At 28.6% G+C, this 15,630-nt stretch overlaps 1 protein-coding gene across 8 annotated transcripts in view; it reads right to left on the bottom strand.

Annotated features, from left to right (window-relative positions):
* The window catches only part of LOC100206624 (transient receptor potential cation channel subfamily A member 1), a 99,108-nt gene that overhangs the window by 23,114 nt on the left and 60,364 nt on the right, over positions 1-15,630 (bottom strand). For all 8 annotated transcript variants that reach the window (XR_010637561.1, XR_010637562.1, XR_010637559.1 and 5 more), the window contains exons 11-13: positions 11,245-11,356; positions 9,520-9,656; positions 4,847-4,962 (exon numbers count right to left, since the gene is read on the bottom strand). Coding sequence is in view for 4 of the 8 variants with exons in the window: in XM_065793169.1 (XP_065649241.1) it covers positions 4,847-4,962; positions 9,520-9,656; positions 11,245-11,356 (365 nt within the window). In the remaining 4 variants the exon portion in view is untranslated. The remainder of the gene's footprint in view (positions 1-4,846; positions 4,963-9,519; positions 9,657-11,244; positions 11,357-15,630) is intronic.

Below are 15,630 nucleotides of genomic sequence, written 5' to 3'. Positions count from 1 at the left end.
AATGTGAAAGAGTAAACATGTAATTTTTTTCATCGGTTGTATTAATATATTTTTAATTGTGTTTGTATTTTGTTGGCAACATAGTTTTCCCATATAACTTAAAATAAGTTTGAAAATTGATAAAAGAAGCAGATGTTAGAAAAAATATTTTGCACAAATATTTGAAAAATCTGAATAGAAGCCACGATTCAATAGCAGAAAAGTTGCAAATAAATCCCTACACCATTAGTCATGTTATTTAACATTTTTCATCAACAAAATTGATTAAATGCAAATCTGGTAACGGTGGAAAGAAGGGGTTTTCAAGACATAAAACTGATTAACAGTTTTATGAATAATCCAAGCCGCGCACTATGGGAAGGTGCAAAAAGATAAGAATTTTCTCATAGTTTAGTTGTAAAAGTTCGAAATATACATGTTTTTTAAGCTTTCAAATCACAAAAGTGGCTAACCGTTCTGAAGTTCAAAATAAAAGTGCAAGAACCCGCTGAAAAAGTTTTATGACAAGTATATTTTTAAAAATTTCTAAATTATTGAAGATGATAAAACTAATATGAAGTACAATCATCAGCAAATTTGGTTTTAACTGTACACTTATAAAAAATTTTTTTTTTCTTTGTCACGTCACAACGGGAGGGGGGGTTATTCAAAATGCCACAAAATGTCACATATAGGAGGGGGGTGTTAGAAAAACGACAAAAAAATCACGTATTATTTGAACGGCCCCCAATAGCAAAATATTAATGCAGAAAAGCAAGTTTTTTCAACAGCAAGTGTATAATACCTAACTATCTAACCTAAGTATCTTTCAAATCACCTTATCTGATTCAGATTTAGGCTAAAGCCACTCAGCTTTTTATCTTGCTTTTAAACCATCCGCTGAGACATGATTTTTAATCCACCTTGGATAAGACTTTTTAGGATAAAAGTGATAGTGGTAATTCCTAATGCACAAATATACAGGAAAAGTAGATAAGAAATATAAATACACAAAGCATGATAAGTTTGCTAAAAATGTTTTGATTTGGCAAGCTATTTCCAGGTATGACAAAAAATCAGCACCCTACATTTCTGATTCCACACTTTCTGGTAAAATACATGTTAAAGAGTGTTTAGAAAAACATCTTTTGTCTCTTATTAAATCATATAATAGTAGATATGTGTTCTCGCCTGATTTATCATCGTGTCATTATAGCACACTGACTATGGGAAGTTATGTCAAAATAACAAACCCTCGAAACTGTCCAGAATTGAAAATCATTGCAAAGTAATGGGTAAGTATTAATAGAAAAATGAAAATAAAAAAAGCTACGCAGAACATTAAAGATTTGAAAATGCCATTTAAAAATAGTTATATCAAATAGTTTTGATTGTTGTTCTGTGTGCAAGCTTATGGGTACCACCAAAACAAAAGTTCAAAATTTTATTAGATGCCCACAGGAATAAATTAATTTCTTTAAAATATTTTATCTTCTTTTATTATTGTATTAAAATTAATACTTAGTTCTAAATAAAAGTTAATGAGTACCTTTATTTAGTTGTTTTTCTACTTATTTCATGTTTTTTAGTTTTTCACACTTATTTCGTGTACACGCTTTAACATGAAATCATACATTTGATGTAACTCATTCTATTAATTTTTTTTACTATTTCAACTGGAATAAATTAAACTTGTTTTTTTAAATCATCTAACATTGTAACTGTATAATATGCTTTTAAAATAAAAATTACTTTAGGGTGTGGAAAGATTAGAACATTAACTTATTGATAGAGTTAAACAACTTTTTTAAGTTTACACTAACTGTTGGTAATAATGGTACTTCAGTTTCTATTTTATCAATATCATTGATACAAAAAAACACTTCATTTCTGAACCATATATAATACATTTTAATTAAAAATAAATTAAAATCCATTTTCAAGGAGTCGAGGAAAGAATAAAGAAAACTAATTTTTATAAGTGCAAATTTGTCAAAGGTTTTTACCATCAATTTTAAAATGATCCTTAAGCGTTAAGAAAAGTTGTGTTCATATTAATAGGAATGTTCAAAACAAATGTTTGGGCAGAACTTTTTTTAATTAAAAACAAAGTTTTTAACATATACGAGCTTTTTTTTGACATATCTACAGACTTCATAATAGTCTGTAGATATGTCAAGAAACTTGAATGCCCGAATGTAGGTTTTTTTTAAAAAAACATTAAAATATATTTTTTCCACATATAATTAGTTAAAAGGTCATCCATAAATTTGTCACGTAATTTTCAACTGTTTTTGTCCTCTCCCCTCCTTTGTTAAAACTTTGTTTTTTAGTAACATGAGTCCCATATAAGTCATCACAAAACCACTAAACCTTTGTACCCCCCCATCCCCTCTAAATGCAAGCCTCTGTGAAGCAAATTATGGACCTACTCTAATCACTTTTCTTTATAAAATTTTTTAATAAATCTCAAAACATATTTATAAATAAATCAGTACCTTTTACTTTTATTTAAACTTTTTTATAATGATTTTTATGATAATTGTATTTTGATATATTTTGTATATCTCTATGTTTGTATATGTCATTATTTTTTGTTTATAAAAAAAGCATTCCTTATCAGTTGTATGACTTTTATAAGAGTTTTATATATTTTATAGAATGCTAAATAAAAGGATGTTTTTTTATAGAGCACAAGAGCCAAATAAAAGATTTTTATGGAACTCACTTGCATAAAATAAGTAAATAGAAAAGGGAAGACCACTAGAAGGCTACTTAATTGTGGTTATTACCCTCTCTCAACTCTATAACTCTGAAACACAAAGCCTTGGCAAACAAGGCCACTGTGCAGAGAAACAAGTTGAGCGCAGTACTACTAGAGGCGTGGTAGGAGTCGAACTATAAACCTCTCGCTTATGAAGCGAGCACTCTACCACTACACCACTACCACATTTAATAAGGTGACTTTCCTTATTTTGTATACTTTTTTAATATGTTTATTATATGCAAGAAACTAAATTGACATCATTTAAAGAGTTTATAAGTTCTTCAAATATCTCTGATATATGGTGTTGTTTACCAAAATTAATTATTAATTAAAATTTTAAAAACCCATAAAATGTCATTTTAATTGAAGAACCAAAATATTGTAACAATAAATGGCCCAGATCCACAAGAAAAAAAGTTCACATTGTTTAAATAAAAATAATTCAGAATATATAATGAGCCTTATACAATAAGCCTTATTATATATTCTGATTTTTTATCTTTATTTAAATAATGTGAACTTTTTTTCTAGTTTAATCTGGGCCATTTATTGCTACAATACTTTTTTATTCCAATCAAAATGAAATTTTATGATTTCTTATTTCTTATAATGTATATAAGCTCTCATCTCATGCTGTTAATTATACTTTTAAATTTTATATGATTAAACAATTAAAAAACAATTTCTCATAAGAATTTTGATAAAGATAATAAATACTTTATTTAAGAACATTAAATATAGCACAAAATTAATTTATACTAATAAAAAATCTGAAATTCTTTAAAAAAACTTTATTATTCTTTAAAATTCAAATTAGGGTTTGTAATCTCACGCTATATTTTTAATCCTGGGATTATAGGATTACATTTACCTATTTCCAAGATCCCAGGAATAATCAGGGGATTTTTAAATACCTGTTCTTCAAAGTGTTTTTAATATTATTTTTTACATATTATCTAAGCAAAACTTTACATTTTATTACATGTTATTTATTACATTTATTACAGACTTTTTGCAAATTGCTTAAGTAAAATTTGAATAAAATTAATAGCACATTCAAAATATATTTAGAAAAAACTATTTATTAAATTAAAAGAAAGTTTTTTGGTTTTTTAATATTATACATACTTAATTATTAAATTATAATGAATTCCTTGTTTTTATAAATAAATATACATATGTAATTATTTTTGATTATTTTTAAAATACATTTTGAGGAAACAGAGCACATTCAAAGTTTCATTGCCCAGACAATTTCTTATTTTTGTTGCAAAATGACCAGGCACAGAAAAAGCATGTTCAGATTCTATACTGGTAGGCTTAAAAGTCATTAAAAAATTATACGCTCTTTGCAAAAAATCACCACGTGTTCATCTATTTTCAAACAACAGCATTTCTTTTTGAATTTTTACTGACAGTGTCTCACATGCAACAATACTTCTGCAAGAAATTGTACTTTTATTTGGTAACCAAAAAAAATACGAAATCTTGCAATTTTTATTTAATGATTAACAATAAATAACATATTTTAAAACTATTAAATTATTTAAACATCAAAAAAATACGAATTTCCTCCTTCAACAGGAGTGGATATTTGCAACTTTTTGTCTGGTAGTAACTGTTTCACCATATCGAAGTCTTCATGCCTCTTAACACGCCACTGGAATTACATGTTATGTGGTGACCCCAACAAGTTTAGGGTCAAATACATATTTGTATTTGAATTTGTATTATTACTTGCTAAAAATAGGCTTACTTTGCATATTTGTATTTGTATTGTATTTGATTTAAAAATTTCCTAAATATTTGTATTTGTATCTGATTGAAATTTGCAATTCAATAGGTTAAACAGTGTTTCTTTGGGACCCCATTTGTTAACTAGGTTAAACAGTGTTTCTTTGGGACCCCATTTGTTGTATTTTTTTCATTTTTAGTACTAAAATAAATTACTTGATTTGTTTTCATTCTTCTACTTATTAAACCATTTTATCAATTAATATTTTTTCTTTGAATTTGTATTTGGAAAAAAATATGGCCTACACTCTTATCTTATAATGTAGTAAAGAAGTATGAGAAAAGTAAAAGTAATAAAGTACAAACCTGGAAATTTTTTAATTAATTTTCTCATTGGTGTTGTAAGTTTATTCCCTTCAACAGTTGAGTTTCGCAAAGCATTTTTCCAGTTATTACATCCAATAATTGCCATAGCAACCTCTCTATACAGAATTTATTTTAAGCATTTAAAACATAATAATAGTAGTTAAAAATCTTCTCTATTTTTAAGAATTAAATATTCTCATCCTTGTTTTTAAGTCAAGGAAGTTACTAATTTTCAAAGTTATTAATTTTTAAATGATTGTATATATGTTACAGCCTACTTTTAACCCTTTAACATCAAAAAACCCAATTAAGTTGCAGCAAAAAAAAACAAAAAAAAAAAATTGCTGACTACAGTACTAAGAGACCTGGTGGGTTTATTATATTATTTGGGTTATTTATGGTATTATTAAAAAAAAATAAATTATAAAATGTGATAAATTGAAAAGTTATGAAAATGGTTAAGCTCACATTTTAAAGATCAATTCCCCTGTATTTTACATTTCATTTGCAATCATAGATAATTTATCTGATAAATAAATTTAAATATATCCCCCAAAAAGAGGGAAAAGCTAAAGTAGCATTTTTTATCAGCAAGCCTTGTTTTAAAGCGTAAACTAGTGCATCATTTGCTAAGCTATTTAACATACATGCTAAGCTATTTAACATAAGTGGTAAGCCATTTCACGTAAGCCATTTTTTATCATTTTTTAATATATAAGCAAGTCTAAAGAAATTATTTAGGTGGTAAGTAAAAAGAATTAACGTTATAAATGTTAATTTTGAAAGATGATTCCATAAAAAAGTTTGCATGACAATTACAATTGATATTCGCATTATTTACAAATGTAATAACTTAAGAAAAACAAAGAAAATTTTATTTTTACATCTCTCAAATCTTTAACTCTGAAACATGAACCTTTGACAAACAAGGTCATTGCACTGAGAAAAGTTGATTCAAAAGTACAATAATAAAAAATACAAACAAGTTTTTTTATTCTCCAAACCACACTTCTACAAAAAATTAGTAACTCCTAACAAGGCTGCAAGCAACCATGTTGGGAGTTACTAGAAAACAAAGATTAGATTTAAAGAGCAAGGAAATGGTTGACAGAAGAGTAAAAAAAAGTTGTAAGTTGTATGAGTTAGGAAAACATGAAGATGAAAGAAAGTTCCAAAGGGTTGAAGTGTGGGAAAAAAACTAGACAAATAAAAAGTTGAGCATTCAGGGAACTATACACTAAAATGATGTGACCTTGCTGAATGATGAGTCAAGTGAGAATGATTCTTGGTTAATGCAACTAAAGATTAAAGCTTCTTTGAGCAGTGACCATGATAGTTGTTGTAGAAAAGAGAAAGAAACGCAACTTTACAACAATAGGAGAGAGGCTCAAGTTTGGGAGGTACAGCAGTTCCAACTACATTTAAAATTACATTTTTTGAAACTTGTCCAGAAGATAAAGTGCACTATTCCATACAGTAATGAATAATAGATTTGTAGAAAATTGAATTAGGAGTAAGATAATGGCAAGCTGATAAAGAAAAGCTACCTTAGCAGATGATAACTTTGCAATTGATTGAATATATATTTTCCATGAGAGGTCAGTAGTAAATGATAACCCAAGAAGATAAAAGTAAAGAATTCAGTTAGACTGTTTCTATTGATCAATATAGGAATTATTGCAATACTATTGACCTATATTGCAACAACAGTATTGTAATACTGTTTTTTGCAGTAAATAAACTCATTTAATTAAAAAACTGTTATTTACTGCAAAAAACTGTATTACTATTTTTTGCAGTAAATAACTGATTTTTGTTGGACTTAAAATTTAAAAGCCACTGCAAGCCCCAATCTGTTACAAAAGTGAGATCAGAATCAAGATTGGCTGCCTGTTCTAAGCAATTAAAAAGAAAAGCCTTTTTGTCAAGACAGGAGTATAAAATTGAGTTGTCTGCAAATAGATCCACTTTAGATATAATGTTGTCAGGAAGATCATTAATGTAGATAAGAAACAAAACAGGACCAAGGATAGAGCCTTGAGGTAACCCAGAAGTTACTAGAAATAAAGAATAGTGTTGGCTTTCAAGGATGACTTTAATAAAGCAGTTAGAAAGAAACAATTTGATAATCTCAAAAACTTTCCCAGATAGACCATATGAAGCATATATATATCAGGAATGCGGAGTCCCAAAAAGGACTCCGGATTTGAAAGTCACAAAAAGATTACTTTATCCTGGTTTTTGGTACCCAGGAGCTCTCAAAATATAAATAAGTTTATGGACTACTAATAGGAAAAAAATTAAGACTTTTAGGTTGGAGGAACAATTATTTTTTGAGCCCGGAGTCCTTAAGCATAATGGCAGCAAGGACTCCGGGACTCCAGAACTCTGGGCTTAAAAACAATAAGTTTCAAGTCATTAAATCTCATGAATTTTTTTCTTATAGTAGATCATAAGTCAACAAACATGTTTAGAGCTTCTGAACATACAGACTTGGAAAAAGTAGAGATATAAAACTGGAGTCCTTTTGGGACTCCGCATCCCTGATATATATATATATATATACATATATTTTATATATACATATATAAATATATGATCATGAAGCAAACCTGAATAGTTAGTTAAACTGTTCTTGTGAACAGTATCTAGTTTTCCACCAATATCAATTCTATTAGAAGGGTTATATCTTGGGCGTAAAAAATGGATCATCTTGATAAACTCTAGACGGTGTACCATTCTGAAAGAGGAGTTAGTAGAATAATTTTATCTTTTATCTTCTTGGGTTATCAAGAAGAGTTAGTAGAACAATTTTAATTTTTATCTTTTTGGGTTATCATTTATCTGCTTATCAATTGCTTCTTTTTCAGATTTAGTGGTTTTAATAGGGTATGAATCAAATTTGTTTGTCACAGTCTTGCCACTGCTTGGTTTTGCCAATGCCTTTTTATTTGAACACAAAAAACTTGTTTATCTACAGTAGATTAACTAGATTCAATTTTCTTAATAGAACATTGACTAGTTTGTGGTTCCTCAGTTGCCTGGTTGATATTTTCTAAGGTATTTTGACAAATGTTTTTGTCATCTTAAACATCTTTCAAAAAATTACAACCAAACCTTTTGTACGCCGCAGCTTTAGCTTTACTACCTTTTTTCAAGAAGAGTGTTGCCTTCAAAGATGACTTTAGTAAAGCGGTAAGAAAAAAATGTATTGATAATCTCATAAACAGAGACGAGATTTTACAAATTTGTTGATCAAAGACGTTGATAATATTAGAGAGAAGACTGATAGTTGGATGATAGTTGGAGGGATCAGAATATTCTCCAAAGTTTTTAAAAACAGATGCCATTTTCCAGAAGGCAGGAAAACAAGATTCAGTCAAACACTTTTTAAATAGTTTAGAGAGAGTTTAAAGAGAATTTAGGAGAGTTCTGGAAAGCACTTTTGTAGGACTATGACAGGAATGTTGTCTGGACCACCAGCTGTAAAAGAGTGAGATATGACTTTAGCTATGGAAGCTGGAATGATTTGAATGTCTAACAATGTTAGATTTACCATTTTAATGACACTGCTGAAGATTTTCCAAAAGTCTCTAGAGCCTAACTTCTGAGATAAGCTGAGAATAATAGAGCTTAGCATCAGACATTTTACATCAACTTTTTGCAAAAAAAAATAGATGTCTGTTTTTAAGTACTTTTGAAAAAGATGAAAAAAATGATTATCATTAGATATAGCAGTTGTACAAGAAGGTGATAACCATAAAGTAGAATGAGGCTTAAAAAAAAGAATGAAAGGTTCCATACCTGCCTGGATCCAGGTGGTTATGCAGAAAGAGCATTTATTAGCGGAGAGAGGAAAGACAACAGCCCAAGACCTTCACAAAAAAATCACAAAGATCCAAAAAAGTCCAAAAAAGAGGTATGAGATAATAGATTTATAGAGATCATTGCATGGTCAGAACCACCTAAAGGAGAACAAGGAGAGACTCAACCCAATATAGGGTCAGAGACAACACACAAATCATGGACTGAAGGTAATTGATTAGGGTTGTCTGGAAAGCTATTTACAAAGTCGACTATCTGAGTAAGAGATTGAGAAATACAGAAACTATGGGCTTTAATGCCAGCAGGGTCAGTAGTACTAGAGCCATATTTTTTAGTGTGATGGGCAATAATGTCACAAATAACAACATTATTGGCAGAGGAGAAAAAAAAGGACATTGTTAATTTAATCAAAAATTGCATCTAAAAGAGTGCAGTCTTGAAAAGTAGGAGAACAATAAAGAATAAAGAGAAAGGTGATGGAGTGAAGAGGTGCTAAGTAGAAGCACATAAAAAAATGGCCAGAGATTCAAACTTGATTACTTAACAAATAGGTAAATTGATGCCAAAGTATACCCATAAGACAAACATGTGACTATTAGAGTTTTTGTGAATCAAAGAATAGTACCCTCAATATTAAGATCTGAAGAAGGAGCAGCCGAATTTTAATTAGTCTCACAAAGAGCAAGCAAGTCTGGTGACTTTTTTCAAGAGATTTTATGTTTAATACTTTTGGTTACTTTAGGCAGGGTTTACCTTTAAAGAGAACTTGAGCCCCTTTAGAAATCTTAAAACAAATAAAAACTTTCATATGTTACATATAACATGACAACATGAACGTATAAATTTACCTATGATTATTCTCAATGGCATAATCTAAACAGTTTTTTCCAAGATGATCTTTGCGAGTAACATCAGCATTTTTTGACAACAATAACTTTACAATGTCAACATGTCCTTCTTTACTAGCAAGATGCAATGATGTTATCTAATGAATAATTTTTTATAAAAACTTTAAATATCTCTTAACTATTGTAAATTTATAATATTGTTTATATAAATTCAAAATTTATATATTATTTAAAGTACATACATCAACTAATTTTAGTTGGGTTTTAAGTAATTAGTACATCAACTAATTTTAGTTTTAAGTAAGTATAGACACAGCAAAATCTACATACATTTATACTTGTTGAAAGATCGAAAAGTTTCTTCCATAAACTGCAGTTTTAAAAAGAGCGCTAATAAACCAGACCAGAAAAAGTTTAAAAACTTGAATAGTTCTTTTTTTCTATAATGATAGACTGCCTGCCCTATTCAAACCCTTAGTTGATGTAGCAGCACTCCATTGCGATTCAGGCTATAAAATAGTCGATGTAGCAACACTCTGCATATGTTTATATATATATATATATATATATATATATATATATATATATATATATATATATATATATATATATATACACAAAACTATTTTTAGAAAACCCTCATTAAAACCCTCTTCTTTTTTTAACTGTTATTATACTTCTATCTCAATCATATAACTTAAAACACTTAACAATTCAATTGTTGACAGAGTTAAAAGTATGTAACTCAAGTGTTTTTCAATTCAATTAAAAAATCATATTTGATACAACAGAAAGTCCTGTAAACTAACATAGTTTAGAAGATAAAAAACAGTATTGATTGTCTGACAGTAAAATTGTCAGACCTAAAATAAGATGTTAGAAACTTGTTGATTAAAGACTTAAAGACCTTATTAATAACAGATAGAAGTCTGATAAAACTGTAGTTGGAGAGGTCAGAATGTTCTCCAAAGTTTTTGAAAATTGCAATCACAGATGCCATTTTCTATGCAGGAAAATAATATTCAGTCAAACACTTAAATAGTTTAGAGAGAATTGAAAAGAGTTCAGGAAAACACTTTTAAAAGACTATGACAGGAATGTTGTTTGGACCACAAGTCATAAAATAATTTAATTGAGAATGTTTAAAAATCTTGGATGCTTAAAAATGGATTAACTTGTTCAACTAAAATGGCAGATGAATGAATTAGAGATGGAATATTTGACTTACCTTTGTTAGTGACTAAAGATTTTCCAAAAGACTCTGGAGACTAACTTCTGAGATTAGATACAAGATTTATTAAACTGGGAAAAATGGTGTTTAGCATTTCACATTGATTTCTTGCAATAATAAAAAGATGTTTGTTCTCAAGAGAATTGTTCTTGTGAAAAAGATGAAAAAAACGATTATGATTAGATATAGCAGCTGCATAAGAAGATGAAAACAATGGATTAAAATGAGACTTGACTTAAAATCAACAAGAAGAAATAAAATTTTCCATATCTGCCTGCACCGAGGAGATTATGTAGGAGAGTGCATTTATCATCGGAGAGACAAAAGACATTAGCTTAAGTACAACCACAATGAGAATCACAAAAAGAGTTTTATTCAGCTTTAAGTTTTTATTCATATATAGTTTATTCAGCTTTAAGAGTTTTATTCAGCTTTATTTTTAAGCAGACATTACAAAATACATTCACATTGTAACATTAAAAAAATACATTTACCTTGACCTTATCAGAAGGATTTATAATAGAGTCAGCATCTAATAAAAATTGTGCACATTGGTTCCAACCACGATAAGAAGCACAGTCTAATGGAGTCATTTGATTTGCATTTCTTAGTAAAAGTAGTATATATATACATATATAAATATATATATATGTGTGAGTATATATATATATATATATATATATATATATATATATATATATATATATATATATATATATATATATATACATATATATATATATATATATATATATGTATGTATATTTTGTTCTTTATTACAATATTTAAGACACAGATACAAATATATAAAAAGGTAAAATTACAAGCGAAAATATTGTTAAAAAATAAAGAGCACGGATACTCAAAGAAGACCATCAAGTCTTGTCACAGAACTGCTGTTAAAGAAATTAGAACTTTTTAAAAAAAATTTTCAAGCTTATTATGGTGTTTACTTGCATCAACTGAACTGAATTCTTACAAACTGCTGAGTCATGCAAGCATAAATGTTCAAAATGTTCTTAATAAATATCACTAAATCTTTTTGTCAAAATATAATCACTGAAATCTCATTTGTCTAATAATTTACAAGCTTCAATTTCAGCTGAAAAATTTCCATCATGAAAGGCTTGAAAAATGACAAACAAATTGTTCAATTAAGGATTCATTCCTGAATATGACATTCTGACAATCTCCTGCTGACCAGTCCTTGTATTTCTGACAGAAGGCCATACAATTTAAATTATTCCTTTGCGAAAAGCAAGTTTTTTTTTTTTACAGGAAAATGGAACAATTTGCTTGCACAAACATCTTCTGATTGGTGCACACCACTTCTGATTGGTGCAACACCAGTGTGGACTACTTGAGGTGAGACTTCAGAAGCACTGGCAATTGGATACGCTTTTACATAACGATGAATGCAATTATTTCCCCTTTGAGTAGTCTCTTGCAGTAGTCCAGTTCACGCTTTGCTTTATAAAACTAACAGTTTGATGATGTCCTTTCCATGTTTTTATGATGCAGCTATGTGTAACATTAAAAATATCCAATAATAGGAGTCAGTGTCAATTCTTGTTCACATAAAATAGCTGAGAACGCTTTTTTGTTTTAATTTATTTTTTAGTAACTAACATTTTAATTTTTTTGTTGAAATAATAACACTAAAGCAAATTTAGTGGTTTAAAACATAAACTACCCATGTGTGTAATATTATTACTCAAAATTTTAAGTTTAAAAAAAAAAAAGTTTAACAAATACTTTAAATTTTCTGCAAATTTAAAAAAATGCTTAAAACAACTTGAATTTTCTGGCAGACGGAACAAATTAAATGGGCGTGATTCTGACAGGTTTTGGTTTTGTAAGATCCAGACCCAATATATTTAAATCATCGATCTGTTAAAATAGTCATAACTAGAGACAAAATCATTTACACAATTTCTGGATCAATTTTAAAAACCATTAGTCTTAATAATGTGTAGGAATTCGATCTGTGTACTTTATACATTGTTTTATGAAACTAATTAAACATTGTTTAGGAAAACATAGAAAGAGAAAGAACTTAAAATTTTTTTATTTAATTTGCCATTAATAAATTTATGCCAATTTATTGAGATTTATTGAATTTATTTATAGAGTCACAAAACTATTGATTTACTTGATTAGTCAAAAAAGTATTGTAATACTTTGATTGTTCAAAAACAATGCTTTAAAAACTAAGAATTTAAAATGAAAAATTCAAACTTGCAAAAACATTTAAGCATAACAATTACACACACACACAAACACACACACACACAACAATACACACAATTACACACACACACAAACACACACTCACAAACACACACACAACAATAGTATAAAACCAGTTTTTTTAGCTACCATTTCAAGCCAAAATTTTGACTATAAAACTGCCAAAATTAAAAATAAAAAATAATTTTTAAAAACATATAAAACATATTTAGTTTTAGATTTTTTTCTAGTTTTTTTAAGAAATTAATAATACTAAAAGCTTAATTTTGAAAAACTTTTTCTTCAAAATAATTTTTTATTTATTTTGGAGGCAGTTTTTTTAATTTTGCCAAAATACCATCAGCAGTTGAAAAGTCTCAACATTTGTTGGTGTTGGTGATAGACTGAGTACTTTTTGGAAATCTTTAATCAGTTTTTTAACTGGTCTGTTAAATTTTTTTCATAAGGGGTAGTACCAACAGCATGGCTAGACACAAGCCTATGTTTAAAAACCTATGTTTAAAAAAGGAAACCTAACTGATCCAGGAAACTATAGACCAATAGTAATGAATTAACTTGTCAACTACTTTACAAAAATAACATTTTTTTGTAGCAAACAACATGGTTTTGTTCCAAATAAATCATGTATGACAAATTTCTGGAAACTATGAACTTGGCCACCAAAACCAATGGCCACAAAAACACCACTAGATATTGTATTTCTCAACTTTTCACAAAAATTTGATTTAGTACAGCATGTAAGTTTTATTGAAAAACTGAGCAAGTATGGCATAACAGTTTATCTACTTGCTTGGATTTGCTCATTTTTAACACATCCACAATAGCAAGTCCTTCTAGGCAATACATCATCAGAATGGGCACCAGTGTTTAGTGGTGTCCAAAGATCTTTGTTAGGACTAACTCTATTTGCCATCTTCATAAATGACCTCCAGACAGCATTAACTCCAGTTGCAAAATGTTTGCGGACAACACTAAATTAGTAGTACCAACTTGGCCAAGAAATGAATAGCTTGACACTAAAAGCATTCAAGACAAATTCAACAAGATTGGTTCAACACTTGGCATATGCAACTAAATACTATCAAACCAAATATGATGCATGTTGGATGAGCAAACAAATCAGCAATATACACTATGCTGGATCCAAAATCGGATGCAAAACGAGGCCTAAGAATAACAATAGTAGAAATAGACCATAATAAGTTATAATAAATCAGAATCTTAAACCAGAAAAACAAGTAAATAAAGCTATTTATTTACTTGTTTCACTATAAAAAGAAACTCTATACATATATTAGTATGTACTTGGTTACCATCAACCAAAAAGGACCAAAAAACACTTGAAAAAGTTCAGCCATGAGCTATCAAATTGAACAAGCAATGAGACAACATAGCTTTGAAGAAAGGCAAATCACCCTAAATCTAACTAATCTAACTGTGGGCCGACAAAGAGGCAACCTCATTCAAGGTTTTAAAATCGCAAAAGAAATTGACAACATAAAATGATGTGTACCAGCAATCACACGAGAACCTAGAGCTGGTTTTAGAAAACAACTTAGCATAGAATTTCGATTGTGGTTTCTTTTATGTTTGAATTGAAAAATATATTTTAACTTTATTTAAGTTATTTGTAATAGTAAAAGTTATATATATTTTTGCATAAATAATATCACAGAGTATTTATAAATATAAATTTATATAAACTAACTGTGCAGCCCACCAACAGTAGATGGTGCACTATAGCAGCCTGAGCTTAGCCTGTCAAGTAAAACCTTAAATTCATAGACTGATTTTGATTTTTTAATGTCATTTATAAGATTGTTCCACCCCTTAACAATTCTGTTTATAAAAAAATTATGTCGAATGTCTGAGTTTTGACAATCTCTCGTACAAAATTTTCTCTAATATTTACTCCTTAAGGTGAGCTCCACTCTACTATTTCTAAATGATTTTCTAGCTCAAACATTTGGATCAGATCTCTGCAATTTCTTTTTATTTCCAGCATTGTTAGATTAAGTCTATTCATTTGATCTATATGCGAAAGATTTTTCATTTAATGTGCAACTTTTGTAGCTCTTCGTTGAACTTGTTCAATTTTAAAGATATCTCGTTCTAGATATGGTCTCCATGCAGGCATAGCAAATTTTAGATGCGTGTGGATATAAATGGTATATAGCCTTTTCCATATGTGCTTGTTTCTTGATTGAAATGTATGCTTCAAAAGCCCAAGTATACTATTTGTAAAAATTATTTAAGTTTTTGTGTCATTAACTAAAAAAAATCAAAGTTTTTAACTATCTGTTTATTTGTGACACATTTGTTCTTTGTGTATCATCAAACTGATTTTGTGCAAAACTTATTTTTTTTTCCTGTTGAAACACTTCTGGAGACCTGAAAATATTTCTCATACTTTGGATCTGAGAGTTGCATGAAAGAAAGAATAAGTCAATTCTATTTCAGCAAAAATGTTTTCCTTACCAACTTAAAGAACTCTTTTAACTTTTGTAATTCATTCAAGTATGATGCTAAGAGAAGCCAAAATTGTTGCTACAACAGGAATCTAGCTACTTTTTTTTTTTTTTAATTTTATTTAGGTGCCCCAAGAAGTCCTTACAGACTTATAGAGCACT

Source organism: Hydra vulgaris, chromosome 03, assembly GCF_038396675.1.
Source record: "Hydra vulgaris chromosome 03, alternate assembly HydraT2T_AEP".
Classification (NCBI taxonomy): domain Eukaryota; kingdom Metazoa; phylum Cnidaria; class Hydrozoa; order Anthoathecata; family Hydridae; genus Hydra; species Hydra vulgaris.
This window is presented reverse-complemented; position numbering and strand designations above follow the sequence as displayed.